At 47.3% G+C, this 26,656-nt stretch overlaps 2 protein-coding genes across 4 annotated transcripts; one reads left to right on the top strand and one right to left on the bottom strand.

Annotated features, from left to right (window-relative positions):
* Nucleotides 1-952: 952 nt before the first annotated feature.
* Nucleotides 953-6,149, bottom strand: PEX11A (peroxisomal biogenesis factor 11 alpha). Its single transcript, XM_068203748.1, has 3 exons — nt 5,985-6,149; nt 5,364-5,479; nt 953-3,834 (listed from the first exon to the last, which is right to left on the bottom strand). Exons 1-3 carry the CDS (start codon nt 6,038-6,040, stop codon nt 3,269-3,271), a joined length of 738 nt encoding a protein of 245 aa, XP_068059849.1. The 5' UTR covers nt 6,041-6,149; the 3' UTR covers nt 953-3,268.
* A 49-nt stretch (nt 6,150-6,198) lies between these two features.
* WDR93 (WD repeat domain 93) lies at nt 6,199-17,646 on the top strand. 3 transcript variants are annotated; one of them, XM_068203744.1, is made up of 17 exons: nt 6,199-6,311; nt 6,352-6,369; nt 6,857-7,168; nt 7,906-8,101; nt 8,736-8,800; nt 9,039-9,121; nt 9,951-10,074; nt 11,543-11,630; nt 12,181-12,358; nt 12,560-12,627; nt 13,097-13,183; nt 13,500-13,631; nt 14,145-14,376; nt 15,037-15,097; nt 15,806-15,962; nt 16,089-16,290; nt 17,373-17,646. In XM_068203744.1, exons 3-17 carry the CDS (start codon nt 6,905-6,907, stop codon nt 17,482-17,484), a joined length of 2,049 nt encoding a protein of 682 aa, XP_068059845.1. In that variant the 5' UTR covers nt 6,199-6,311; nt 6,352-6,369; nt 6,857-6,904; the 3' UTR covers nt 17,485-17,646. The 3 variants fall into 3 exon arrangements, with proteins under 3 accessions (XP_068059845.1, XP_068059846.1, XP_068059844.1); XM_068203745.1 differs by lacking the exon at nt 6,352-6,369 and having other exon boundaries at nt 6,218-6,349; XM_068203743.1 differs by lacking the exons at nt 6,199-6,311; nt 6,352-6,369 and adding an exon at nt 6,435-6,542.
* Nucleotides 17,647-26,656: the final 9,010 nt, after the last annotated feature.

Below are 26,656 nucleotides of genomic sequence, written 5' to 3' on the forward strand. Positions count from 1 at the left end.
CACCTGGGAATCCCCAATGGCTCACATATTCCTTGAAATGTAATGCCAAGCACAGTGTTAATGTTAGGAAGGCCTTGTCTGTAGGCAGAAGAGAAGACCCTACTGTTTCCATTACAACATGTGCATGAGGCCACTAATCCAGAAGGAAACTCTTGCTAAAGCACTCCTGAATGCCATGCTTTATACATTGCTCAGGAGCTGACATTTTGGAGCTTCCAAGATTGCAAGACTCTCACTGCAGGGGGTAGGAGCTAACAGTGAGCTCAGTTTAATGGCTATCCTGGCTCCATCCCTTGCCACCTCTGCCCGAGATGTTACCCTTTGTTCCCTCCCTGAACTGGCATTTGTCATTAAACTATGACCAGCCAAATGAAAAGCTGTTTCTAAGATACTGAAATGCAGGTGCCCCTGTCCCTTTCACCCAGCTGTGCCTACACTGGCCATAAGGCTCCAGCCCTCACTGCTGGCACTCAAAGGCAGCTGATGACCATTCCCAAAGCACCACCTTGTTTCAGGGCATTCTAAGGATTCAGTTTAATGTGATACTCACGTATGTCTTAATGTTTTTGCAGCCGAATTTGTGATTCTAAATTAGCTGGATGAATCTAGCTGCCAATTGGCTACTGCAAAAGGAAAGCTCTAGAATCTAACCACAGGCAATGTCTCTTTTAAGAGTGTCACCCTTCATAAAATTCAGAGATGGGAGGAATTCTCGCTCCTTCAGCACCTCTTTACACCACCTTCCAAGTTATACACAAACACAGTGTCACACTCATCACAAGTTTATTGCTTATATTGAAACAGCTTGTTCTTACCCTGACTGCTGTATTAAAAACAGTACAAAAAAAGGCACTAAAAGGATTTTCTCCGCATGATCAAAATCCTATGGCTTCAGTCACATTATGTTAAGGTACCTTAAATCACCAGTCTTCAGCTGGGGAGCAGAAGGCAAATATTAGTGCTTAACATCCAGTAAACAGAGGTACTCCTGTGTGTTCCAGCCTACATCTTGGAGAATGGGACAGGTAGGGCTGAGACAGGCTGAAAACTCACACCCCATTTCCTTCAATAAGGTTGTACAAGCTAATCCACACCAGACCCCGTGGGAGAAACAGCAAAGCCTGGCTCAGGGCTTTGCACAGCATTTGCCTGCAGGGCACAGAGAGGTGGAGACTGGGCTGTATCAATGGCTTTCCCTGAAAAGTGTAAGAGAGAAAGAGAAAGCAGTTGGCAAACCAGTGAAAGTATTTTGTGAAGTATTTGAATCTAAGAGCTCCCCTGATTGGGACTGAAAACATATTTTAGGAATAAGATGGAATTCTGTAGACAAAAGCTGGTCAAACCTCCACTGTCAGATGATAGAGACTCCTCTTCCTTTCTTCCAGGGGTTGCTACACACTGGGATAATGATCAACTCTGACTAAGGCAGGGATGGCTTCCACATTGCCAGGAGATGAAAGACAAATGAGAAAGAAAAAATATTATAAAGGAGAGGAAGCCTAGAATATAGCCTATAATATATATCCCACACACAATGCTCCATTTTGGCCTGAACTGCCTGTATGCTTTACTTTTAGTGCTACTCATTTCTATATTAAAAAGAAGAGCTGCTGAAGGCCACATCTGATCTTCAAACACACTTAATTATCCTGCCCAGCAACCTCTTTCTTTTCAAACACTTCATTGGCAGGCTATCACTTCATATTCAAACTGGAAGTAATTCCAAGCCCAACCACAACTTCAGGTAAACTGCCTCACCTGCCTACTTAATTCCACATCCTTTGCCTTTTAATAGAGGAGACCCACGCCTTTTAAGTTTCTGGTTTTAGATAGCATCAGAAATAATAAGAGAGCACCTTGGTCCGGGTTAGAGTAGTCTGTTCACATCTCCTTGACAGATTAAACAAGGACTTCTTACAGGAAGCAGCAGAACACACAGGCCTAACTCTGATGAAGAAAAATGTTAAATTTATCTCCTGTATAAGGTGCAATTTTGTCTCAGATGGTGTGAAAATGATACTCTCTGCGAAGTCAGGAGCAGCAAAAACTGCATGCCATGCTAGACAGCTGGACACAGCATTTCTCTTTTAACCCAGTTACACTGCCAGCCATCACTGCCAGTGAGGCCAGTGATGAACAATAACACAGTTGCAGGGCAACAAAATGAGGTAATTTCAAACGGTTGAACCCATTCAGCCAGCAAAAGAACATACAAGCAATCATGTGGTCATGAGCAGGGAGGATAGGGAGCACCAGAAAGGAAAGTCTAAACCATGAATGCCCAAATCCAGTAAAAAGCTTTCTTCCACATGGGATTCTGATGTTATCATGACAAAATCCATTCTCTCCCTTCCTGGAGCTTACACAGCTAGAAACACATCCTTGCAGTTTTTCTGACTCAACGAACTCTGAGCCAGGCTTCTCTCCTTAACTGCATGTTCCAGACTCCTTATTATACTGGATTTTTTCATGTAAAATTTAAAGAGAAAAAACAAGCTCCTTATCACAATATCATTAATGGAAAATAGTTGTGCTTGCAATTACAGGGATTTGGGAGTTAATATGCTGTCCTGCACCAAAGCCCTCAGCTGTGGCCTGCTGGAGCAGACAGAGTCACTGGCCAAGAGTCCTTGGCTCACAGTATCAAAGGAAACAAAGAAAGTGCAGATTTCTTGGGACAGGAGTTGGCACTCACTAGACTGCAGCTCCAGCACCACCAGTGCACACACCACAGAGACCATTTCCAGGTACTGTGTACTAAGTGCCTGCAAGACACAGGATCCATCAACCCAAACCCATAAGAACGCTCATCTCTGACTTCAGGCTGTTCTAACTGCAGCTCCTAACCTGCCTTAGCCCACTCTAGACAATCTGACTGCAGGGACCTTGGATTAGTGAATTGAAACTTTCCAGTGTAAACATGATTAGTGTGAGCATGACTCATATACCTATTACAGTTGCCTATGCAGCTATTTCACAACCCTGTATTAAAATACAGGAATATTTTCTTATCTAGCAGCCAAGTCCTCTTTCTCTTTGTGAAATATTACTTGGCCTTTTCCTCTCTCCACCCCACCAGGGAGTGTGTCATGGCACTAAACTCATCTGCAAAGGCACAGGGAAGGAAAAGGGGCAGAATTCACTTCTTCAGAGGACAAAATTAATCTTGAGATTATTTTAAGACATGTTCATTCGAAAGTGCTACATGAAGACAAAAATCTATCAGAGGATCAAAGCTGCAGCCTTATACTATGCAGCTCCTTTTATGTCACTGTTTCATCTTCAGATGTGGGCTTACTAATGTGAGGATCCCCACCAGGGAGGAGAGGACGCCGCAGAAACCAATCACTCCTGGGTTGGTCTTATAGATTCCCAGTGTATCCAAAGGGCCTGAGAGATCACAGAGGTTCTTCACCAAGTCCAGCAGCAAAGGAGGATTCCTTTTCAGTATCTGAAAGAGCTGGCAGAGAAAACTGTGCAAACCATCACTTTTCACACCGTTTAGTTCCTCACTGTGTTTCTGCCAGACAGAATTCTCCTTTGTCTTTTCTTCCAGTGCAGCTTGTTCCAGCCTCCAGGAGATCTCATACCAGTCCCTGGCCAGATTCATCAGGAGGGAGCAGTAGTAGCACTTGGTAGCCCAGGTGTGCCACTTGGGTTTGTCCACGCGCGGCTGCAGCCCGACGCTCCTGAGCCACAGCACGGCGTCGCACACGAAGTACAGGGCCCGGCTCAGGTGGGAGGCTGTGAGGCACAGGCGAGGAACCACCTCTGGCAGCTCTGCAGCTCTCCTGGCTGCCACCAAGGCGTGCACCATGTTGCCCAGTCTGAACACTGCAAGAAACCCCACACAGGTTAGCACGGGCCGGCCTCACGCAGAACTCAACCTGCCACAGGCCGCATGTAGTTTTACAAAACTTGGAGGGCTTCAGGCATTTGTATGCTTAAGCACTTCCAAGAATTAGTGAGGAAAGGGTTGTAAACATCTCAGTTCTGTGTAAACATCACCAGCCCAGGACATACACACGTTTGGTCATAGCCAGGACTTGCAGCCTCTCTTGCCACTCTGTTCTTGCACCTGGGGGCCCTCTGGACCAATATCACCTTTGGCTCTGCAGGAGTCAGTGCCAGCAAACAGAGAACACCAACAGAGCCTCTAATTTCAGCTGTACATTTGAATTTTACTTCACTTTGCAGACAGAAGATGCGACTGCATTAATCCTATTGCAGCCATGAGATACAGTTGTCTATGAGCCTGTGAAAGCCGGTGATTCACGTGCTGAGCACAGAGACCAAAGTCCCTCCTCAGCCATGAACCTGTCAGAGGCACATGTAGCTCCCTGCAAACTGTGTGGAACAGTGTACTCCATTTCAAGCTACAACACATGGCAAACCTGATTTCCCCAGGGCACTGTTTGGGTTTTGGCCCCTGAATGTCAACACAATATTATTCAAAACACTTTTTACACTCTGCTGCCTTGTCACAGTGACAGATGTTGACAGCACCCAAGCCTGGTGGAACTACAAGAGCCCTGAATTTAGGCCTGGTGTCTATTAGTGATTTATTTAACAGAAGCATGAGAATTATGGCTATGCTGATAAACCAATTGGCCTCCCCACTAGAAATTACCATAACTCTGAAGCTAATGGAATAATAAACAAATCCATGGCAATATGATAGACCAGAATATTTGTCTCCTATGTTCCAGTTGTTCCAGGATTGAGCAATTGACAAGTGGGTGGAAGATCAAGCTGAAACAAGTGATACACACATAGTAACAGTGTAATCATCGTGGATGCAACCGTGACACAGAACCGAGTGATGCAAATGGTCAGGCTGTGTGAGAAGCATGGAAGAGTTTGTGATTTAGTAGGGTAAAAATGCTAAAGAAAATTAATATGTTAAGTAGGATACAAAAGCCATATTGAAGGATGGTCCTTCAGAGGTGATTTTGTAGGATGATGATCTTTCAACACTGGGCTGTCTCAACCCATCAGCTGGAAGGACCAATGAGCACACAGTGAGCCAGCCTTGCCTCATAACCCTGCTCTGCCCTTGAACAGAGGTGACAGGTTGGCCTCTACAGCAACAGCTGACTGTTAACTTACTCCTCTCATCCTCCTAGGGGGAATCTGATTGTCTAACTGAAGAGGAGGCTGAGGAAGTAAAAAAAAAGTCTATTTAGCCCTACCTAGCCTGGCAAGCCATGGCAGGGATAAGGTCTATTGACAGTTTTGTAAATATACTAAAAGAGGTTTTGTGGCTCAAGGTAGGTTAACGACGGGAAACGCAAGGCCAGGAGCTGTTTTTCTGGAAGGAGCAAGTGAAGAAGGTCTTATCCCTCTAGACACCGGGTACTTACTTTTCCGGCCAGAGCTCATGCTAGATTCCAACTGCTTGAGTTTCATTACCAGCTTCTTTTTATCGGCTTTATTCTCTATTAAATAGCTAAGCAACATGCATGTGTACTGAGTGGCTCTGGAAGGGAAAAAACGAGGAGAGGAGGACACAGGTGAGACACAGACAATCACAGGATGGCAGCAGCAGCACAGGTTTATTTCACAGACTCAGAACTGTCAGGGTTGGAAGGAGACCGTGCGGTACAACCCCACTGTCAAGGCAGGATCACCTGAGCGGTGACACGGGAACGTGTCCAGGTGGGTTTGGAATGTCTCCACAGAGGGAGGCTCCAGGACCTCCCTGGGCAGCCGCTCCAGGGCTCTGCCACCCGCAATGTACAGGAGCTCCTCCTCACGCTGAGGTGAAACTTGCCGTGTTTTAGTTTACGGCCACTTCTCCTCGTCCTGTCGCTGGGCTCCACGGAGGAGAGCCCGGCACCGTCCCCCGGCAGGGCGGGAGGTGCCCCTGGCCCCGGCAGGGCCGGGCGGCTGCGGCCCGGCGGGACGGGCATGGGCGCGGGGCCGCTGACGGGCCCTGCGTCGGTGCTGGGGGTCCCGGGGAGGACGCCTGCCCCCACACTCACCGGAAGAGCTGGTCGCGGCCCTGGCAGCGGTTGGTGAAGTCCACGAAGCCCTCCATGGCTCGGCGGCACGGCGGGAGCAGCGCGGGGGCCGCGGCCGCTCCGCCCCGCCGCGCCGGGCCCCGCCCCGGAACGCTCCGCTGCACGCCGCGTTTCCGGCCGGGCTGCGGCACCAAGATGCCGTTACCACGGCAACCGTCAACAACGGAGCAGCGGCGGTGTCACCCCTAAAGGCTTCCCCCGCATCGGAATCGCCGGCTGACCTGCGGCGGATCCTCCGGGAAACCGGAGCCCGGCACGGCCCCTCGGCCCCCGGCACGGCCCCTCGGCCCCCGGCACGGCCCCTCGGCCCCCGGCACGGCTCCTCCGTCCCCGGCCCCGCTCCGAGGTCAGGCCGCTGTGCGGGGTGACGGCGGTGGGGTGCCGTGAGCACGGCCCCGCCGCAGAGCTGAAGCTCGAAACCACCCGGTGTCTTGGAAATGAAGAATATAAAACTTCCAGGGAGAGCACCTGCTCTCAGAGTTAATCACTGGGATTTTACCCAGGTCGAATAACTCCTGGGTAATTAATAAAGAACAAGATAATATTTTTCAATACTTTTGAATCCTTTGCCATAATTCTTATACAAGCTTGTGACAAAGTTTTTGGGCTCTCTTTACCTGTGGGCAGCCTGCAAATCCCTGTGTGGCTGAGATCCCCAGAGCATGACAAAACCCCCGGGAAACAGGCGATACAAGGAGAATCGAGCTGTACAGAGCAGAGTTGCTCTGGCTATCAGTACTGAAAGGAAACCCCCTTAGACATCATTAATCAAATTTTCTCCCATTACCTCATGAAAGAAAGTACTGAAGAACTCTTTATTCTTCTGCATCCAGGGCGATTCCTGCATCCGTGGTGCGTTTTGCATCTGGAAGGGGAGAGCCATGGCGGTGAGTACCCGGAAGCATCCCCCGGGCATTCCCCCACCATCTGGAAAGGACTGGCCAAAGGAAGATGAGGAAAACTTCTTCCTGCTGGATCCTGATCGAAAGCGTGATGTGCTGCCGCAGCCCTTCAGGATGATCAACAAACTGGTGATGCAGGTGTTTGAGAGTGCCGTGGAAATCATTGAAAAAAGGGAGATGCTCCGAGAAGCACAAAAACGAAAGGTCCAGCCCAAAAAATGCTTTCCTACAGCTGAATTCCAGGTACAGAGCTTCTCCCAGCAGAGACAGCATTAACCACCACAGCAGATTTTGTGCATTCTTCTGTTCATGACCTTCCTCAGAATGCACCACCATCTCACTGGTTCAGTTTAAAAGCCTGCAGCTTCCCAGCTTGTCTGACAGGTTCTGCTTCCCATCCAATTGTCACACCTCTCTGAAAAGAGAGAAGCAGGTATTAAACACTAAATTCACCTTCTGCTCCCCAGGCTGGCTCCACCCTTGTTTGCTGGGGAGAAGGTAATTAGTCAGTAGCACACAAGTGGGCAAGCTCAGCTCTGTGCTCTGGTGAATACTCCAGTGGGAGCACCGTGAGCAGAATGACAGTGCTGCCTTCCCCATTATTATGTGGGGGTGTCCAGGAGGATACTCTGGTGTCTGCTGGTGTTCTGTGATTGCCTAGAGGAGTTCAGCATCTCATCACAGCTCTGCACTGTGGAAGGGCTGAATGCTCCTGAGTTCTTGGCCTTTAAAGCCCCTTCTGTTTGTGGGAAGGGGAAAAATGGGAGAAAACTTTCTCATTCCTAACACAGACCAATCTCTGTGACAGAGATGAGAGACCCTCCCTTGCTCTTGTGGGGAAAGAATGTGTGAAAAGCTTCCCTCTGTAGAATAAATCAGCATTTCCTGGTGAAAAGGCCAGGAATATATCACTAGTATGGCTTATGCACCCTGCTGTGAGAATGCAGATGGGTACACTCATCTTTTCCCTTTTTTGGTAGGTAACTGAAAGAGCCAATTGCCTTGCAGTGTCTGGAAAACACGTCTTTGTCGGTCTGTCCGTGGGTCTGGCTGCCTTCAAAACGTGTGACTTCAAGGATGTCTGTGCTTGGGATGCAGCCAAGACAGAGATCTGTGCCATCCATGCCTCGGATTTGGGGAACGAGTGCCATGTCCTGCTTGCTGTGGATGAAATGGGTTAGTGTGCCATGGATTTCCTTGCCCTAGCTGAGGATTAACTGTGCTCTGGAGCTGGATTGGCAGCTGTGCTACAGAACACTGCTAGATCAGGAGGAGCATTAGGGTGGCTGAGAAGTTTCCTAGAAAGCCCTGCAGAGTGGGCATTGGACAGCTAACAGATTGCAGGGTGACAGGGTGGCCTTAGGGCCTTGTGATTAGCAGAGGCTGTGGGTTTGGTGGCTTTTCTGGCACAGCAGAGGCAGGTGCAGAGCTGAGGGTGAAGCACAGTAAAGTTTAGGAATATCTTGGGCTGAGCAGAAAGAACTCTTCTTGGTATGACCTCCTGCCTGTGAGCTGCTCCTGCACCTGTACAAGTTTGCTGGTGAATCTGAAAGTTGTCAGTTCTGGTGGAGACACTTTTCAGACTGGCTTATCCATCTCTGTGCACAATCAAAAGTTTGCTGGTGCTTGCAGAAGGAAGCCAGCAAAATTTTAGTGCTGGAAACAGTGGGATATTGTTCCTTGGGCCCAGGAAGCAATGTAACCCTGTTCACTGTCCTGCACATGTTGTAACAGCCATCTCCCAAGAGCACGGCTAACATTCATTCATTTTTCTCTCCCTCCTTCTGCTGCTTCTGTATTTCTATTTCAGGGCTTGCCTGGCTCTTCTGCTTTCACAAGGAAAGCTTTCTGCTCATTAAAATCCTGAATGAAGTGGTAAGTGCTGAGCTAATTCCATAGACACTGGGCACAGGCTGGGAAGTAATCAATCATGAGGAATACCAGTTGCCCTCAGAAATTTATTCATAGGCAGTAGCCCTCCAAGCCTGCTGCCCAATATTTATTTTTGTTCTTCCAACAGTCTAGCTGGCCTTCAGCCTGTTGAGAAGTGTGTAAGGCCATGGAGCTCTCTGAATCAGTGATCTTGCTTTGATCAACCTGTTTTTCTTGGCAGGAGGACATCAGCCAGCAAAGCCCTTGTGTGGAGGTGGTGCTGCCCCGAGGAGGTGAATATGCAGGAATCCTGCTGCAAGGCAAGTGCAGGAACATGCCGTGTTTGCAGACTCTGTTCTAACAGAGGGGCAGCAGCAATGTTTTTAGAATGCTGCAAGTGGTCTGGGTACCCAGGGATCCTGTTTTAATCCTCCCAGTTTCTCCTCCAGGTTAAAGAGCAGCCCCTGCCACTCCCTGTCCCTTCTAAAACGCTTGGTGTGCATCAGGACTGGTCCCAAAAGCGAGCTGTCTGGAGCTGGTCATTGCAGTCCCCAGCTCCCAGGAGGCTCGGTGAAAGCAGGTTTCCCTCTCTGCAGAAGTACCAAACTCAGTTCTTCCTCTGGTTTGCTATGTCTCACTTTTACACTGGAAAGATGTAGACATGAAGAATTTTCTCTGCAGATGTAGGCCAGAGAGCATAGAGGACCTCTAAAAACACAACAAGAAACTTCTTGTTACAAAGTTCTTCTGTTTCATGGCAGCTGAATCCACGGCAGACAGGTTTTCTGGACCTATATTTGGTGGGATCTGCCTGGACACATGCTGAGAATGAGACAAGTAGCAGAGAACTAATGTGAGACCATGCCTCACTTTCTACTTTCTACTCGGCTACAAGTCAAGTTCTTGACTGAGTAGCTTCATTGATGGATGTGAGACCTTGAGGAACTGAGCTGGAGGCTGAGACGTCAGTCTCAATCAAGCATGTCAAGCCTTAAGTGGGAGAAGTGGTGGGCTGCATGGAGTTCACAGAGATTTTATATTTCAGGAAATACACAAATCTTTTTATAAGGATAGAAGATAACAGAAGCTGCTTGCCTGAAAGACCTTTCCTTCTCCTTTCCAATTGCTTAACATGGTTTCCCAATGCAGACAGCACAAAAGCTTGGCTGGAGATCTACAAATTGCCTAAGGATTCCTGGCTGACAGAGATGGGAAAGAACGCAGAAGCTGCAGAAGAGCTGGCTTGCAGTGAGAGGAAGTCAAGCTGCTCATCTGTGGTACAAAACAGTTCCATCTCCCTCTGTGCTGTTTTTTCTTAGACCTTTTTGCCCACAGGTGTTCCCCCGAGCCTTGCTGCTGCAGACAGTGACAGCAATACACAGCCTGAACCCCAAGGGGATGGTGTGTGTCTCTGCAGCTGCTGCAGCCACCCATCCCACGTTTCATAAGGCCTCTGTGCTATTGGGACATGTTTACTCTCCCAAGACAGGCTTTCCAAAGAGATTCCCCTGGTCCCAGGGTTCATGCTCCTGCTGCCCCTCCCTGAAACTGGCAGCTCATTTCTCAGCAGTATTGCTCCATCTGAGGGGGCCCTGTGTAAGGGTATTCCCACAGGGCTTCTCCCTTATGTTACTGGGGGAAGGAGAAGAGGAGTGGGGATCAGGCAGGATGCCTCTGTTTGGGAGTCTGGCCCTGAAGCAGGGCTTGTGTTTTAGATTACATACAAGAAGAGCCTGGTGGGGTCACAGCCTCACCCACCTGAGCAGGGCAGGGTCTCTGCCTCTGCACTAACCACAGTCAGCTCTGGTTCTTTGGCAGAAAACTGAGGAGCTGCATGGAGACAGTTCTGCAGAGATGGTCACTGGCCTCAGGGACTGTCCTGAGCTGCCATGGGCAATTTGAAGTACTGAGTCAGTGCTTAACCCTCCCCTTTATCACTTTCACCCTGCAGGATTTCATCTCTCAGCACACAGACACCTCCTTCCCAGTACCTTGAACTAACCCTCTCTGATAGCAGCCTCCTAACTCTTTCCTCTTCCTTCAGCAAAGACTTTCCTGGACATTTAAGAGGGAACTGCTTCTCAGCCTTGTTCGCAGGGCAAACACCCTGCTTAACTTAGCAAAGCCAAAAACAAACACTCAAGCATTCTCTCTTTGCCGATTCTGTGCCAACTATCCAAGCTCCTGCCCCCTCCTTCTCAGATGTGGCTGATTATTAAGCCAGACCTTTTCTGTTTAGCCCAATGTCAATGTGTGTGGGGTGATGGTGGTGGGCACACACTGGTGTTGGCCCCCTGTTACAATTTTCTGTGCCTAGCCAAGTATATATGTGTCCTCCTCCAGTCCTGGGCTTTGTGAAGTAAAATCTGGTTCTTGCTTTCAGGAGACACTCTTCAACCTTTAGTCCTGCTTCCCCCCAGTCCCCCCCCTGATTTTCTGAGCATTGCTGTGACTCACACAGGCCTATGCTAAAACAGGAATAATTGAGAGATGGCACAAAGACAGGAGTCTGGGCAGGACATCCTTGTAATGTAGTTGGGAAAGTAGTGACGCCCTCAAGCTTCTGTGTTTTGGCCTGAAGAATGAGCCCAAACCCAGTATGTCCCAGATAGTGCCAGCCAACCTTTGCATATACAAAGGAGTTTTTCTTAAATTCTTTAGGAAGCATTTGATTCCTGTGAACAGGTGAAAACTCATCAGTGTAGCACACAACACAGTTCTCAGGTGGGCACTTTTCTGTTGCAGGAGCTTCCTGTGTCTGCAATCCAAGCTGATGTAAAGCTGGATCCACCAGTGCTGCTGCTGACAGTGAGGCCACCCAAACCCATTACAGGTCAGGACTGAGTCTGTATGTGTAGCCTGCAGCTGTTTCAGGTAGCAAAGGCATAATGGCCCCTATAAATACAGAACAGGTCAGAAAGTTTCAGCAACATGATCCCTGGTCCTTTCTAGTTACATGTAATCCTGTAGTGGGAGTTGCTTCCTCCCAGACCATCTCACATGTCACCTTTGCCAGTACAAAGTGCTTTAGAGTGTCTCAGAGTGGGTGTCACTGGAGAAGGAGGAGGCTGCTTCCTAGATCTAGTAGCACTCCTAGTTAATCAGTCTGAGTCCTGGATTTATTGAAAAATGCCAAGGGTGAGGAGGGGACAGACTTTGTTGGAAAATGCCACAGAGAGGCAAGGTGAGTGGGATACTCAGAAGTCTTGCCCTAATCCCTGCATTCAAATACTGGAAAATGAACTTGTGATATGGAAAGTCCCACACAAGATAAAGTGTTTTCTGCTTCAAGACCATGCCACCCCTAAATGCCTCCATGGTGTTTGCTTCATGGTTTCTGCTTCTCCAGGGCTGTGCCTTTTCCCTTTGTGTTCCCAACCCAGGCACTAGTTTTAAAGGTCCTTTGGATGCCTTGAAGGAAGTGGATGATGGCAGCATGCTTGGCTTGGGGTACAACCACCTAATCAAGGATTCCCAGTGGGAGCTGCAGGAAGCAATCTTCTGTAGCACTTACAAGGAGTATCTGGAGGCTGAGGGTGTGATCAAGGAGGAGATTCCCAGGTGAGTGGCAGCACCAACCAGGATTCAATCCATGAGTCATCCACACAGGGCACTGAGCTGTGTAGATGGAAGCCTCTGTATTTACTTTGCTTCCTTCATCCCAAGGCTTCAGGGCAGGGGGCTGGAGCCATTCCACCTCTTGTCATAGTGCTGCCTACTTATCAAAGCCTTTCTTTTACATATATTTCTTCCTTTTTTCAGATATGCTACCTTTCATTTCCTCCTTCCTAGCCGGATCCTGGTGGGACCAGAAATGAAAGTACAGCCAGGTAATCCAAATGGACAAAAAGCTGTTAATCTGTGAAGCACAGTCATTGCATGACATTGAGCTCAGGAGAGCTCAGTGGATCTGGCTTGCATTCACTCTAAGTTCCATCTCCAAGGACGTAAACCTGGGTAAAACTGTCAGCCCTAAGACTTATAAAGTCAGTTACTGGCATGCAGTAAAAAAAACTTATCTTCATATTTAAAAAAAACTCCACAACCTTCCCCCTGAAAAAAAACTCAAATCAAAACAACCCCCCAAAAAACGAAAAAGGAGGCATATAGTCAAGATTTTAAAAGCCCCAAACAAGCAAAGGGAGAAGTTGCTCTGGTTTAGTTTCTGTGTGAGAAGAATTTCTATCAGGAGTACCATGAAAGCTCTAATGAGAGCTTTCTAATGGTGTTTTGGTATCCTGGATTGTTCCTTTCTTTTTCCCCAGTCTTCTCTTTTTGTCATCCCCTTCTCTGTACCAGATACTCCAGTTGGCATTGGTGTGCATTGGCATGGAAACCACAATTTCTGCTTGTACTTACTCAACCATTCACTCAAGGACATAGAGGGTAAGAAAGTTTTGCTTTCTCTAGCACTCTGTGGGGAGTGGGAGTGTTCTGTGGCCAGGGGCTCTCATTCTACCAGGTCCTCATGCTTCAGGGAAATGAGGAATTGGCAAGAAAGCTGACTCATGTCTTGTGGGTTAGGCTGGCATTTGAATTGTGGGGCTCTGTGTTGCACAGACTGGCAGTGTTTTTAGTGAAACCACTCTGGCAAGAAGCAACAGAATGGTGCATGCTTGATGAGGAAAATGGATGCTAGTACTATGTGAGAGAGTGTTGTGCATCTTCTTACAGTTGTCTCTCTTCATGCCATTCTGTTTAGGTTCTGATCTGAAACCTGATGTTGTGTGGCCATGTGCAGCTCCAATTGCATGCTCGGCTGTCAGTTCCTGCTCCAGGTACCTGGCACTGGCAGGTGAAGATGCAACAATCACTATTTGGGATAAGCACCTAGGTGAGCTTGCCCTTTGGGACTCTCTATTGGGATCACTGTGGATAAATTGCACCTTTGCCTAGGAGTTTAAGGCTCAGACTTAGTGTGAATAAAGGGCTGGTGGCGAGTTTACAAGGAAATCTGAAAATTGTTTGGATTCAGTCATCTATTGGATGCTTGGCCAGAAGTTGCCAGCACAGAATGACTGCCCTGGCCCCTGCAGAACCATCCCCATCCAGGGCAACGCAGGGGCTGGAACTGCTGCAGCAAGGACTGATCAGTCTTGCCCCAAGGTTGTGAGACAGTGACAGTCACTGCTTTGCCACTGCACTCTAAAGTCACTTTTGAGACTGTCGTGGCACCACAGATCAGGCTGCCATCAGTGCTAGTGTCATCCTGCCATGATGCAGGGACTCTCCTGGCAGAAGAATCTTCTTCTGCCATCTGCTTGTTCTCTCTCTGAGTGGGCCACACTCCAAACTAAGTTTTGCTTGGATAAGTTACCAGTTCCTTTTTTCTTCTTTCCTTCCTCAGGATACCCACTGTCTGTGACTGCCATTCTAGAGGAACGTTTAATCCGTAGTATCCACTTTCTGTGTGATTCTGCAGCTGCCAGTGATGAGACATGTGGTACAGATCCTGTCTATTGTGGTGCAGATCCTGTCTGTCCCATCATACAGCTTCTAGTGCTGTGTACAGACAGCTCTTTCTATTTGGTGAAAGCACCCAGGGCTGGGAAGTCCAGCATCACACTCCTGGCAGACAGGTGAGGTAGACTCCAGCCAAAGAAGCCACGGTTAGAGTGATCCAGTGAACAGGGAGCCGCAGGTTCCTGTGGAGTAGAGAACTTCCTACTGTTTTTACCCAGATGGCTCTGCCATGCTGCTGTCAACAGTGTGGTTTTGTTAGTGCTAAAATTCAATGGTTTGCCAGAATTAGGGCTGTTTCTGGGTTCTCCTGTGCACCAGAACACAAATAATTCTAGCACAGCTCCAGGGCTGATGCTGAACTATTTGTGTGTCTGCTAGACACCCAGGGGTTTTTTTTTCTTCCCTCCTTTGCCCTTAACAGAATACCATCTCCCTAGAAGTCAGAATAAACACGTATTGCCATCTTTCTATCATTTTTGTGTTCACTTATCCCCTTGGTTTGAGGAGGAGGGAAACTTCTGCTCTGAAGACTCTGGATTCATGCCTTCATGGCAGGCAGGGATTTGTATCTCCAATGTAGTTCCCAGGCAGGTTTGCGCAGGGATGGCCTCAGGGGTTCCTGCCCAGGAGGAGACAGGCTTTGTCTCTATAAGGGAGGGGCCTGGCTGGGACTTTTTGCCATTCAGTGTGCCCCAAATTGCCACTGTCATTATCACAGCCTCTCAGTACATGCCAGGTATATGCAACAGCAGCATAAACCTGTGTCTTTTTTACAGGCCTGAAAATCCAAATCTTACTGTCAGTGCAGTGATGCCTGTCCTGGCCTTCCCCAGTGCAGTGAGTATTACTGCCAGCTCTCTTAACAGCTGGGTGGGAACTCATGTGCAGCTGTGCTGGGATCTTGTTTCCAGCAAGGACAATAACTGGGTGCCTAGAAGATAATGAGGAGGGCAGTCAGATATGATTGCCTCACATCATTTCCAGCCTCCAAATATTTTTGGTGTGAAGACTTCCTGCATCAGTTACAGGTCTGTGTGTAGCTGGTAATGCTCAAAGGATTTCTCTTCCATGATCTTACTCAGTATCCCCTTGCACTTGTGTCCTCTAACTGGCCACTGAGGTGCACATGGACAGGTCCCTCTGGAAGGTGGGAGGGTTCAGCCATGAAGCCTCAGGCATCAGGGTCAAATATGAGAGGGCATCCTGGGGAGAAAATTACAAACACAACCTTACAAGTGGCCTCAGAAAGTTTGCAGGCATGGTGAGGAAAGGACTAATAGCCACTTACCATAGCAGCCATGCAGAAGGCTGGATCTAGCTCATTTCTAATGTGCCCTGTTGCCCTTTTCCAATCCAAACATCTCGCAGTTTTGGTCTAAGTTCTCTGCAAGGGCTGTTCTTCATCTCTGTCACCCTATGACTATGGGGCAGGCAATGAAAACAGCATCATGGTTGGGTATGTGAAGCCCTGGATGTCATCTCAAGTCCTTTACAGAAAATGTTTTTCACTTGTTTTACACATACATCTCAATTTTGCTGCTTCAGGTCCTGATCTTCACCTGGGATGGCACAGTGTCCCTGATGAACACTGACACATCACAGACTGTTTACTGCTTCTGCACTCCACCTTCTCATGCTGTGGCACCTGCCTGGCAGCCAGTGTTCACAGTGGATTGTGTGAACTGCTGCTTGCTGCTCCGAGGTGGGTGACACCTTGGGGTGGTCATTGGTGCACCATCACTGGCTGCATTCAGCTGTGCACTGATCCTTGATAGTTCTTGTTGGATTTCTCCTGATGTAGTAGCTCACTCTTCTTGTCTCTGTCTAGGAGATGAGCACCAGCAGGCAGATGTATTTTTCCAGAGCAAAGCCACTCACAGCACCATCTTCCTTTTTGACTTCAACTCCTACCCACTGAAGGAGGCTTTCCCAAAGAAACCAGATTTGCCTTTCAAACCCGTGCAGGAGCTGCAGTGGATTGAGAGATGTAACATTTTTTTACGTGATAGGTTTTGCTTTCTGCCTGAGAGGTAAGTGCACCTGCATTATTGTAAGCTGTGGTGTTGCTAAGTTCATGCAAGGTCTCACCCTGGAGCTTCTGGGTTGTTCTGTGTGCTGTGAGATTTGTGTCTGAGTAAGGTTGGTGTCAGGATACCTGACAGCCACCCAGAACCCTTCCTCCTCTCCCTTCTGTCCCTCCTAGAACAGCTTCAGCTGTAAGTCAGGATGCAAGTTCGAATGTGTTTTTGTGCAGCACAGTTTGAGAAGCTTGCCAGGGAGTGTGATCCTCACGTGTTTGCGTCTGCCTTTAGATCCCACAGCCAGGCAGAGCTGGGATCTCTTTGTGCCGCTCTCGACCCCCGAATTCCCGGGTCCATGTGATGTTTAAGTAGTTTGTGCTGGAGGTTCCTTGGTTGGAGAAGGTCCCCGGCGGCCTCGGGGATGTGGCATTGCGTGGCTGTCGTCATTAGATGGCACTGTGACATCTCTTTTTGGGGTCCTTTGCCTGGAATTCTGTTGGAAACCTGGATTTAGATCACTGTCAGTATTTTGTATCTTCTTTTCACTATGCTTTAATTTTCCAATTTGAAACGAAACAGGTGGGTGCAGGTGTGACCTTATAGCACATATTTATTACCTGGTAGCCTTCCCTAATTCCTTGTCTCCAAGGTGAATCCTGTGGAGTTGTCTGGCTAGTTAAGTGCAGAAAAATTCCATCCTATGCCACCAGCCAGCAGTTCTGCCCTTCCTACTCAAAATGCTGGAGAGGAGACTCTTGGCTGCCTTATACCAGAAAACTGGGGAGCCACCACCTCCAGGGATATCTTGCTCCCTGGGAACTGAGAGCTGAAGCCAGAGTAGTGCAAATATAACTGCAGCGAGACCTGTGTCTACAGAGGTCTAGAGACAACAGAAATTCAGAGGTCCTTGCTGTCAGAAACAGTGAACTTGAGTATTGATTGGCATGAGAGAATCACTGAGATTTTTGGACACAGGAAGTAGAACTGCTGAATTGGTAGTGAGCCCCAGGGGCCCTTGGGGGTGTTGTCTGAGCACCGGGAGAATGTCAGGGACTGTTTTTGTTTTAACCACCCTTTCCCCACCATTTTAGGCAGCAGGTACTGCTGGAAATGGAGAATCAGGAATACTGGGATTGTCTGCAGGCACAGGCAGCTGCCATGGACAAAGAGAGAGAGAAAGTGAAGGGAGAGAAGAAGCAGTAGCCAGCCTTGCATCCTGAGGGCCAGGCTCATGATCCAGCAATGACATTTTGATAGACACTCTATTGCAATCATCTCTCTCCCAGAGACCTGGATCATCAGAGCAATCTGGTATGTTACAAAAATAGGGTGGACCCTAATAAAGCCTTTCCTCCATTAAAAGTCTCTTGCTCTTCATAGAATTGGCATTTCGTCAGACTCTGATTTTCTGTCCTTGTGTTGCTGGTGCTCACCAGTGGGTCTCATTTTCTGTTCCTACCCAGATGGGCAGCCATCAGCATCCTTGTGCTTAACCAGAAACCTTGTCCTTTCAAAGGAGGCAGCGAAATGGCTGTGGAGGTGTCTTCTCTCAAAGCATAGCAGTGCTAAGCAGCAGTGACACTGCAGAGTGTGACAGGCCTGACATAGGATGTTCTGCAATTGTCTCTCTTGACTTCAAAGCAAGCAGTTTTGGGATAACACTGCTTAGGAATTGCAGCCTGGAAGGCCCGTGAGAAAACTTCAGTCTTTTTACAACTGATCAGGCTTCTGTGATGACTGCCTAACCCACAAAGAATCTGACAAATCTCCCAGGAACAACTCCAATCTGTGTGCACAGGGAACATTTCCCGCCCCCCCGCCCCGGTCTCCCTCCAGTGCCTCCCACAAAGGTTCAGGAGAGCACCAATGCAGAGTGCCAGGGATTCAGCACAGACTGTGCTGTGTAGACGTTCCCAGGCCAAGGTCCCATTTCAGTTTTTCATAGCAAGTTGGCTTGTTTTGGGCTGAGTTTTGATGAGAGGTTTCAGCTCATCCTCTGGAAATGAAGTCAGCCAATCTGTTGGGGAGGTAGGAAAAGAGAGAAGCATTCAATTTGTTTCAGTCTCAGATGCCTGGCTTTGCTCTGGAGAAGGACAAGCTATTTGAATTGAACCTTCCTATTTGCTACCTTTGTGAAAGCTCTGAGGCCTGTAGTAAAAGCTTTTGTGCTGTCATTTTCCATCTGCCACAGATTACAGCTTCACAGCTCATCTGATTGTTACGGATATTGGGACGGGGCTGTGTGAGCTCTTGCCATCTGCCTCAGTGTGAGCCAGGCGGGTGAGCCCAAACCACCCTCAGTGCCTGTTTGAACTGAGACACCTGGGTCAGCACTGAAGTGAACAAGGAGCAATCCTTGATCCTTCCTTCTGTTCTTGCTGTGGTGGCCATAGAGCTTAATTATTTTGTTTCTATGGTACTTTCAGAAACAATAGACCTTCTGCCATAGCCAGGCAAAAGGGATTTCTCAGGGCAGGAATTCCTATTCCTACATTGCTTCCCATGCTGCAGAAAGCCAGCACAACAAATATGTGGCCCCTTGAACAGCACTGGGTCTAGTTCTTGCTATTTGTGCAAATATAAAGGGCCTGGGGATCTGTGCCATTAATCCTACCCCATCTGCTTTTCATCCAGAAGAGGAGCAGGGCTTGCCTGGCATCAAAAGAGGCAGGACAGGGTCTGCTGAACAGTTAGATATACTGTGTATTCACCAGTCTGTGTGTATTCCTCTCAAGATGTACTTGTTTGTTTGCAGTTAGAATTTGCTCTAAGATTCTAATCATGTGCTTGGCCAGGATAACCAGAAGCTGGCAGGCTCCACAGAGAAAGGAAAACAACAAGCAGCTGCAGGAGGCTGATGAAGAGCCTTTGTTTTAACTCATGATTTCAGCAGGGGACCATTTGTTTCCTGCTTCTTCGAGGAATACAGAAAAATTGGCATGATCAGTGTGTTGACATGTGTATTAGTGATGGAGCTCTGTGCTGAGCTCCACAGCATGTTCTGGAGACAAGCACAGGCACCTGACTGCTTGTTCAAAGACAATGCCCTTGGCAGCCACGCTTTCATTCCTGGTCACTCTGTGAGCCCTAGACAGCTGTAGGTCTGTTCCTATTTCAGCTGTTCTGCTGCTGGAAACTATAGAAAGGTCTTGAGTAGTATCATATATACATATATATCTCACCATCAAAAGATGAAATTGTGAATTCTGGCTGGGTCAGCTCCTTGCTCACTGCCAAGTTCAGTGAACTCAGAGGTGCTCATGGTATAATAGGAGCAATTTGGCTCTGTGTTTTAAAAAAGTAAAAGACAGTTTAAGGATCAGTTGATGGCTAGAGAAGGCTGTAAGGGAGGAAGAGGAGCTCAGATCCACAGAGAGGCGCTCGAGCAGCATCGTTCCAGCAGAGACAGGTCCCTGCCCAGCCGGGCGGAGATGGTTTTTCTGCACGAGAAGGGAGATGAGGCTGTCGTTTAATCTCGCTAAATTATCTGCTGTTCTCTGCAAGAAGCCAAATGTCATCTTACTTCTTTGCATACTTTCTTGTGCTGTGAAGGCAGAGGAAATCAGAGGCTGATCTGACCTGATTCCTCTGCTCCTGGGGCCAGCAAAAGTTTGGGCTGTTTGGGTAAGCCACGTCTGTGTCTGCTGGAAGGAGTGTGGTCCTCGGAAGAGCTAAGTGCTATGTGCTCTGGGATCTGCACTCCTTGTTGCCTGTGTTCCCAATTTTAATGCAACAATCCACATATCCTGCACTGTCTCACCACATAAACCTGAAGCCATTCTGAGGAGGAAGATGCAAAGACCTCTGTGTCCTACCTGGGGGAAATAAAGTCCCTGCAAGACACTGTGGGGCATGCAGTGGTGCCTGGGGCAGGACAGTCCCAGCAATTGCTTCGTTTGCTCTGGAAGTAGCAAGGGAAGGTCAAGCTGCCTCCCCTGCTATTCTAATTTGTGTCTAGATATAGGTAGACTATGTACTGCTAATTTCTGAAATAGCTCTCATTGTCCAAACTAGTGTTGCCTCATTACCTCTAATGCCAGTTCCCTGTACCAGGGTGAAGTTTCTCATCATCCTCCGAGTCCAGCTTGTCACTGTTGGATTGTGCTGTTCAGCCCAGCCATGCAGATCAACTCTTTTAATCTTTCCTAATGCATTGTGCCAGGCATCTCAGTCTGGTTTCATCTGGGGCTTCTTCAAACCCTTCCAGTTTGTCCCTGTTTCTATTCCAGTTTGATGGTGTACAGTGCCTCTTGTGCTGATCTGTCCAGGACCTTGTACAATATTCACGTGTGGTCTCGCTTGGGGAGCCATGTTCTGCTGGCCTTGATGCCAGATTTTGCAAGAGCAGGACAATTGGCTGGGATGAGAAATGAGCCACTTTTTCAAGGCCAAGATACAGGATGAGGTTGGCTGAGCTTAGCTGAGGGTGCTTGAGAGATAAGAGATTTGCACAATGACAAGGGTGATGCTGTGTTTTGGCTCTTGGCCCGTGGATTTACAGGCACTCCATGCAGCTCAAGACAGACAGTGCTTGTGCTCTGAGGAACTCACACCCTACACAAGCCAAGTGCTGGGCCTGGGGTGTGCAGGAGCAGACTGGCTGTGCCGTAGGGGAGGACTTGGCCTTGCAGGAGCCAGGTCTTCACGTGGCACACCTCTGTGCAGGGCCATGTGCTGGCTCGGCCCCAGGGAAGTCCATGGTTTAAAGAGAAGGGGAAGGAGAATGACTCATGTCACTGCAGGGCTGCAGATCAGACAGGAGGGAAATGTACAGTGTCTAAGTAGTGAATTGGCTGTGCTGCCAAGTTTGAAACACTTCCACTGCCTCGAGCTTGTCAGACTAAACAGCTTGTTTTGTTAGAAGCTTCAGGTCAGCCTGCTTGGGCAAACAGCAGCTCTTCTGCACGTGAAGGGCTGGACTGTCAGAGGGAGAGGGAATAAATTTGTATTGTTGAGAGGGTGTTCATAGGAAAAGGAGATGTGTAGGGGGAAAACAACAAGTCCTGCACTGAGCAATGAGGAATATACACTAATTAGGCAAGGAAGAGGAACCTGCTAGGTTGCAATCCTGACCTAACAACCAATTATAGGATAATATAGCACAGTAATACAGGGTAAACACTAAATGAAGGATGCTTCTGAATTAATTCCTTTTTGAAACACAGCCATCATTTAAAAACATCCGGCATCCTAATTTTAAACTGCCCATTGCTGACGCCAGCACAGCCTGTGGTCAGTTGTCACAGTTGTTAAACTACCTGTGCTGTTTAAATTTGCACCCTGTTTCTGATCTGAATAGCTCACACTCCATCCTCCAGCTTGCTGGGTCTCTGGGAGATGGAAGAGCCCACCAGGAAAAGGTGTGGAATTTGTGGAGGGACTTAGAAGCCATGTGTGTGTGTGTGTAAAGCAGATACAGGGGGGGACTAAACAGGCTCCAGTGTCCATGGAGGACCTTAGCAGTGGGGTCAGGTTAGAGGTGAGGGGACATTTGCACTGGCTGTGGAGGCAGCATAAGTGTAGATTTCTGGGGAGTCATGCAGCATCCATCAGTGGAGGGATTCTTCTGGCCAGGGAGATTCATTAGGAGAGAGGACACTCTTGAATTCTTTCTAGCCCAGATTCCCAGTGATTCTCAGTCTCTAGAAATGAAATGGACTGTGTTCCTGAAGTGTTTCCCACACATTCTGCATTTGGGTCTTTTCTCTCTTTGAAGGCTCTAACATACAGAAGGAAATGAGAAAAGCATTTCACACTATTGCTGGGAGAGTGCAGAGAGGCAGCAGGAGCAGGGCTACAAACCAGGAAAAATATTTGCAATTGTCCAAATGGGAATGGAATGTTCAGTTCCATCACTAGTAGCTTTTGCTCTTTATGGATCTCCTCTGTGACAGAGTCCTGGCAGAGACTGGGGCAGTGATGGTGGATGAGACAGGACTAAACAGATTGTATTTGCCAGGTTGTACTTCCCTCCTGGTTCAATAACTTGTATCCTTCATGGTTCTCAGTGAGCAGGCAGTGCCTATTATGGTTTTGTCATTTTTTTCTCCTGGTCCTGTCTCTGTGGAAGTTCATATTTTAGCAATTCATTTTCTTAAGATTATTTCTGCTAAAAGCATTGCCAGAAAGTCTCTTGGCACTGGTCAATGTTTGCAAAGGCTGAATTGTGTTGATCAGCATTGCAGACAAGCCCCCTTCCAGCAGATTAAATCAGAGTCAGTGCTGCTGGGTGGAGTAACAAGGGGTAAGGCAGGTATGAGTGATAAAAGGAGAAAGCTGTGAGTTATTTGGCTTTGCTATGATCACTTTAATCAGTGGTTTTCAGGAACAAGTTGTATTTTTCTGCAGTGCACATTACCAGTTGTAAATCATCATTCCTCAGGGATCAGAGAGGCTGAAGTTATTTACTTGTTGGAACCAGAATGAACAGATAGAGACTAACACATTTCCTTTACAATATGAATCTGAATCAGAAGCCTTCCTCTGTATATTCTCCATCTCTTGAGGCAAAACCTGAAATCCAGATCTGGATTTTACACTTGAATCTCGCTATGATCACACTAATCCTAATCTTCCAGACTGGGGAAGAAACTATAAAGCCTAGCTGCCATTTAGGCTACCTGTTCTGCTTTAGTACTTCCATTTAGTCAGCCTTAACAGCAGTTTTTCTTTCTGAATGCATTAAGGCAGTCTCATTACAGCATAATTATTTTGTGGAAAGACATGCATCTTATTGCCTCATACCAGAGCTTCTGGAGGAAAAATACTAATGCAGCCTGCAATTTGATTATCATAGTGGTGACAGTTGTTTTCCCGTTTAATTTTGACTTTTCTTTCATTCTCTGGGAACAGAGTGATGGCTGGAGCCCCTCTCCCTCTTTCAAAGATGCCATGCTGCAGCTAGGAAATATTTAGCAAGGCACTGGGGCAACACAACAGGCACATAAAAGGCACGTAATGAAATACAGTGAATTGTTGGTGAAAAGATCAGCCAATTAATGCTTTCAGCTGTTGCAGCACAAAACCCCCCATATTCCCTCCCCCAAAGGTAGATCAAGTGCTGTTATGAATTCCTAAAGCCTCTTTAGAGAATTTAAATGCATCCTCCAGCTCTAAGCTGTGGACTCACGTAGCATTCCAGCAATAATGTTTTCCCAAGGATGAACTGTTCCTGAGCAGAATGGCCACTGAAGTGCATTTCATATGTAAGGGATTTTAAGTTAGCATGAGCTTATGGTTCTATAAGTAAGGTTTGTATCATCTATCAGAAAGCTAAACATTTCCCCAAGAAGTTTGTAAAGAACCCTGTGGGTTTCAAATTTTGAATCCAACTCCAGTGTTTTGTCACTTGTCTTTATTATCTAATTACACACACAGGGTGAAAAAGAAACAAGAACTGTAAGGAAGAAGGTTTTTTTTTTATTATTTTTCTCAAAGGAGAACTACTGCTGCATTTTGTTTCATTAGTTTAAAAAATGACAATCCTTTTCACTGAAATGGTCTTTTGAGCAAAACTTGTTTCAGTGTTTTCATGCACATCCTCAGTACTGTAGGAAAGAAGAGACATGGTTTGCAAAAGAAATTAATGATTTTGGATGCCTTTACCTCACATACTCAACTAGAGTTTCCCCAAATGGACTGTTTTCACTGTTCCCCAGAGGCCTCCTTCAAATCAAATCAGAATGTCTTGAGATTTTTAGATGAACGTAAGATATCTCTCTAAAAAATGCAAGAAGATTTGTCTGTCATGGATGTGAAGAAACAATTAAATTTTCCACTGCCCCTTAAACTGGCACTGGGCTGAAGCTGCAAGGGCCATTGGGCAGTTTCAATGGACACCTGAGTCTGTGGCATGAACTGCCCTGGGTCAAATCCACTCCTTGTGTGCCTTCCTTGAATGTGCTGACTTCAGTGGATTTACACCATGGAAAAAATTATGTTCTATGTAGATCAACAGGAGGGAACTTCAGTTAATTGCAGCCATGCTGAGGATTTGTAGGTGAGCAGAAGGCAGGTGCCTCCATACATCTCTCAGGCACTGCACCAGGGCTGCATTTGCAGAGCCATTCAGAGCAAAGGTGTGATAATCTTCCCTGCTCTCTGCAAGCCCAGCCCGAGGCAGAGCCTCATGGCCTTCCACCCAAAGTCCCTTTGCTGCAGTGCCACGGCCACCCCAGCTCTGAAATGCAGCAAAGCAGTGATTCTGTTTGTCAGCCTGCTCAAACATCGAGTTCTCTGAGCTGAGCCCGGTGTTTGCGGCAACCCCTTGGGCAGAGCCCAGGGCCTGGGATCAGAAAAGGTGAATGGGGCTGAAATTGTGAACACATCTGCAGTCACTGAGCCCACAGCCCTCCCTGCTACAGCTCTGTGCTGGTGACAAGTGGCTCATGTGAATGAGACTGTCTGGCAGAGACAATGCAGCCAGTGCCCAGGCAGGGGCAGGAGCCTGGAAATGTCCTCCCACTGGCAGCACGTTGCTGAGATAGTATAGGGGGTGTGAACTAAATCTACTGGAAATTCAGGGGCCTTCTGGGAAGGATGCTGATGAGGGCAGGGAGCTGCAGGGTGTCTCTTTTTCAGGAGCAAATGCATTTTATGCAATCATTTTAGACCCCCTCTTGGCTTCAGTGTCCTCCCCACAACAGTGAGGCTGATTATTTGTGCTAATGTCCTCATCTCTGGTGAACAATATTGCTACTATATTTAATATGAGAGAGGGTTATTACAGTATTATCTAGAATGAGCCATAACCATTATAGGTTGCTCTGTGTCTCAAAGCTAGTTTTAATTAAAACTGCCAATAACTTCTGAAGTGTTTCACTTCTGGAGTTGAGACAAAGGAAGAAGATGCTCAGGTGGTTTCATTTGGTTGTGAATGAATTATTAGAAGGGTGGAATGAAGTTCACTGGCAGTTGAGCCCTGCACTTTCTGTGATGTCTGTGAGAGTCCATAGAGCCTGACTGGCCTTCCCAACACGTTTATATATTTGGGAGCAGATTACCATTTCCTACAGGCCCATGGAAGGAGATGTTATCCTCCCTCACACCACTCAACTTGATTTTATTATGAGACAAACCATCAAGTGGGACTTCATCTTGCCTGGGATGCCATTTGAACAAACTACCTGCTAGCCAGAAATAAAGAACTGGGTCCTCAGAAGTTGCTTGGTTTGAATTAAATTCAGAGATTTTTCCAGCTCCCTCCCAAGCTTCTGCAAGTCTGGACATCACATCTGCTCCATCAGCAGGTGTGATGGAGTACAAGGTCATGTCTCCCTTTACCTGCAGCAAGTAGAAAAGCGCCTCACAAGTGTGCTATTAAAAGACTGAAATGAACATGCAATTAGAGATCAGAGAAGCCGTCTGCAGGAAAGTGCTAATTACTCCAATCAGAGATTCCTGTGTCTCTCTTTACCTGTGCACATCAGAGTTCAAGATTTGATAGTCACAGCAAACTTAGAAAATCCATTTATATCCACACCTGATGGCTGGTGTAAGTGACATAATCGATCTGCTTTGCTTAGACCTTTGTCCATGTCCTACACAACATCAATATGCAAATGCAGCAGAGCTGAGCTCGGGGCTCAATTCCGGCAGTTTGCAGTTGGATACATTCTGTGCTTTGGAACAATTCCCCCTCTACCATGTGCCTCCACCACCCTCTCACCCTGTGAGACTGTGCGTGTGCCTGATAAGTTACAGGGCACATTCCTAGGAGGGGAAGGGAAAAGGATTTGGGATTTCGTGCGCTTTAATGTAATTTTGTGAGGAGGGGACCACTTCAACCCTAAAATCAAAAAGAAATAATGAAGAATTGAATAACCTTTCCCTCCCACTTCCTCTGCCTGTTTTCTCCTCAATGTCACATAGTATGTGACAAGTTTTCATCCCTGATGGAAGTCACTGGGCAATTTCCCCACCTCAAGTACTGATGGGTGCCCATCCATGTACTAATACTGTAATCACTGCTTCCAGGATGAAAATCATCTCAGGTTTACCCTTTCAGGAGTTTTACACTCAGGTTTACAGCCTGTCCCTTTCCTTGGAGTGCAGAGACAATACTCCACCATTACCTGGTTTGAATAATCTGGAATCCATCCCATTCATGAAATATCAATCCATTAAATAATATCATTAGAGGCCTTTGTAAGAAACTGTATGAACTTTGGCTTTATTTTCATATCTAATCAGTACACATTGAATCAGAATTAGCACCGTAATATGAGAAAAAAGACAGCATATTTGTTTGGGAAAATGCAGGCAGGCAATGATGGTAGGTGTGAGTGATATTCTTTCTTAGCTGTGCCATGAAACCATTTTTTTCTGAGCCTGAAACTTCAGTCTCGATTTCCTTAATAGCCAATTTTTTCATTTC

The sequence above is a fragment of the Anomalospiza imberbis genome, chromosome 13 (genome assembly GCF_031753505.1).
Source record: "Anomalospiza imberbis isolate Cuckoo-Finch-1a 21T00152 chromosome 13, ASM3175350v1, whole genome shotgun sequence".
NCBI lineage: Eukaryota > Metazoa > Chordata > Aves > Passeriformes > Viduidae > Anomalospiza > Anomalospiza imberbis.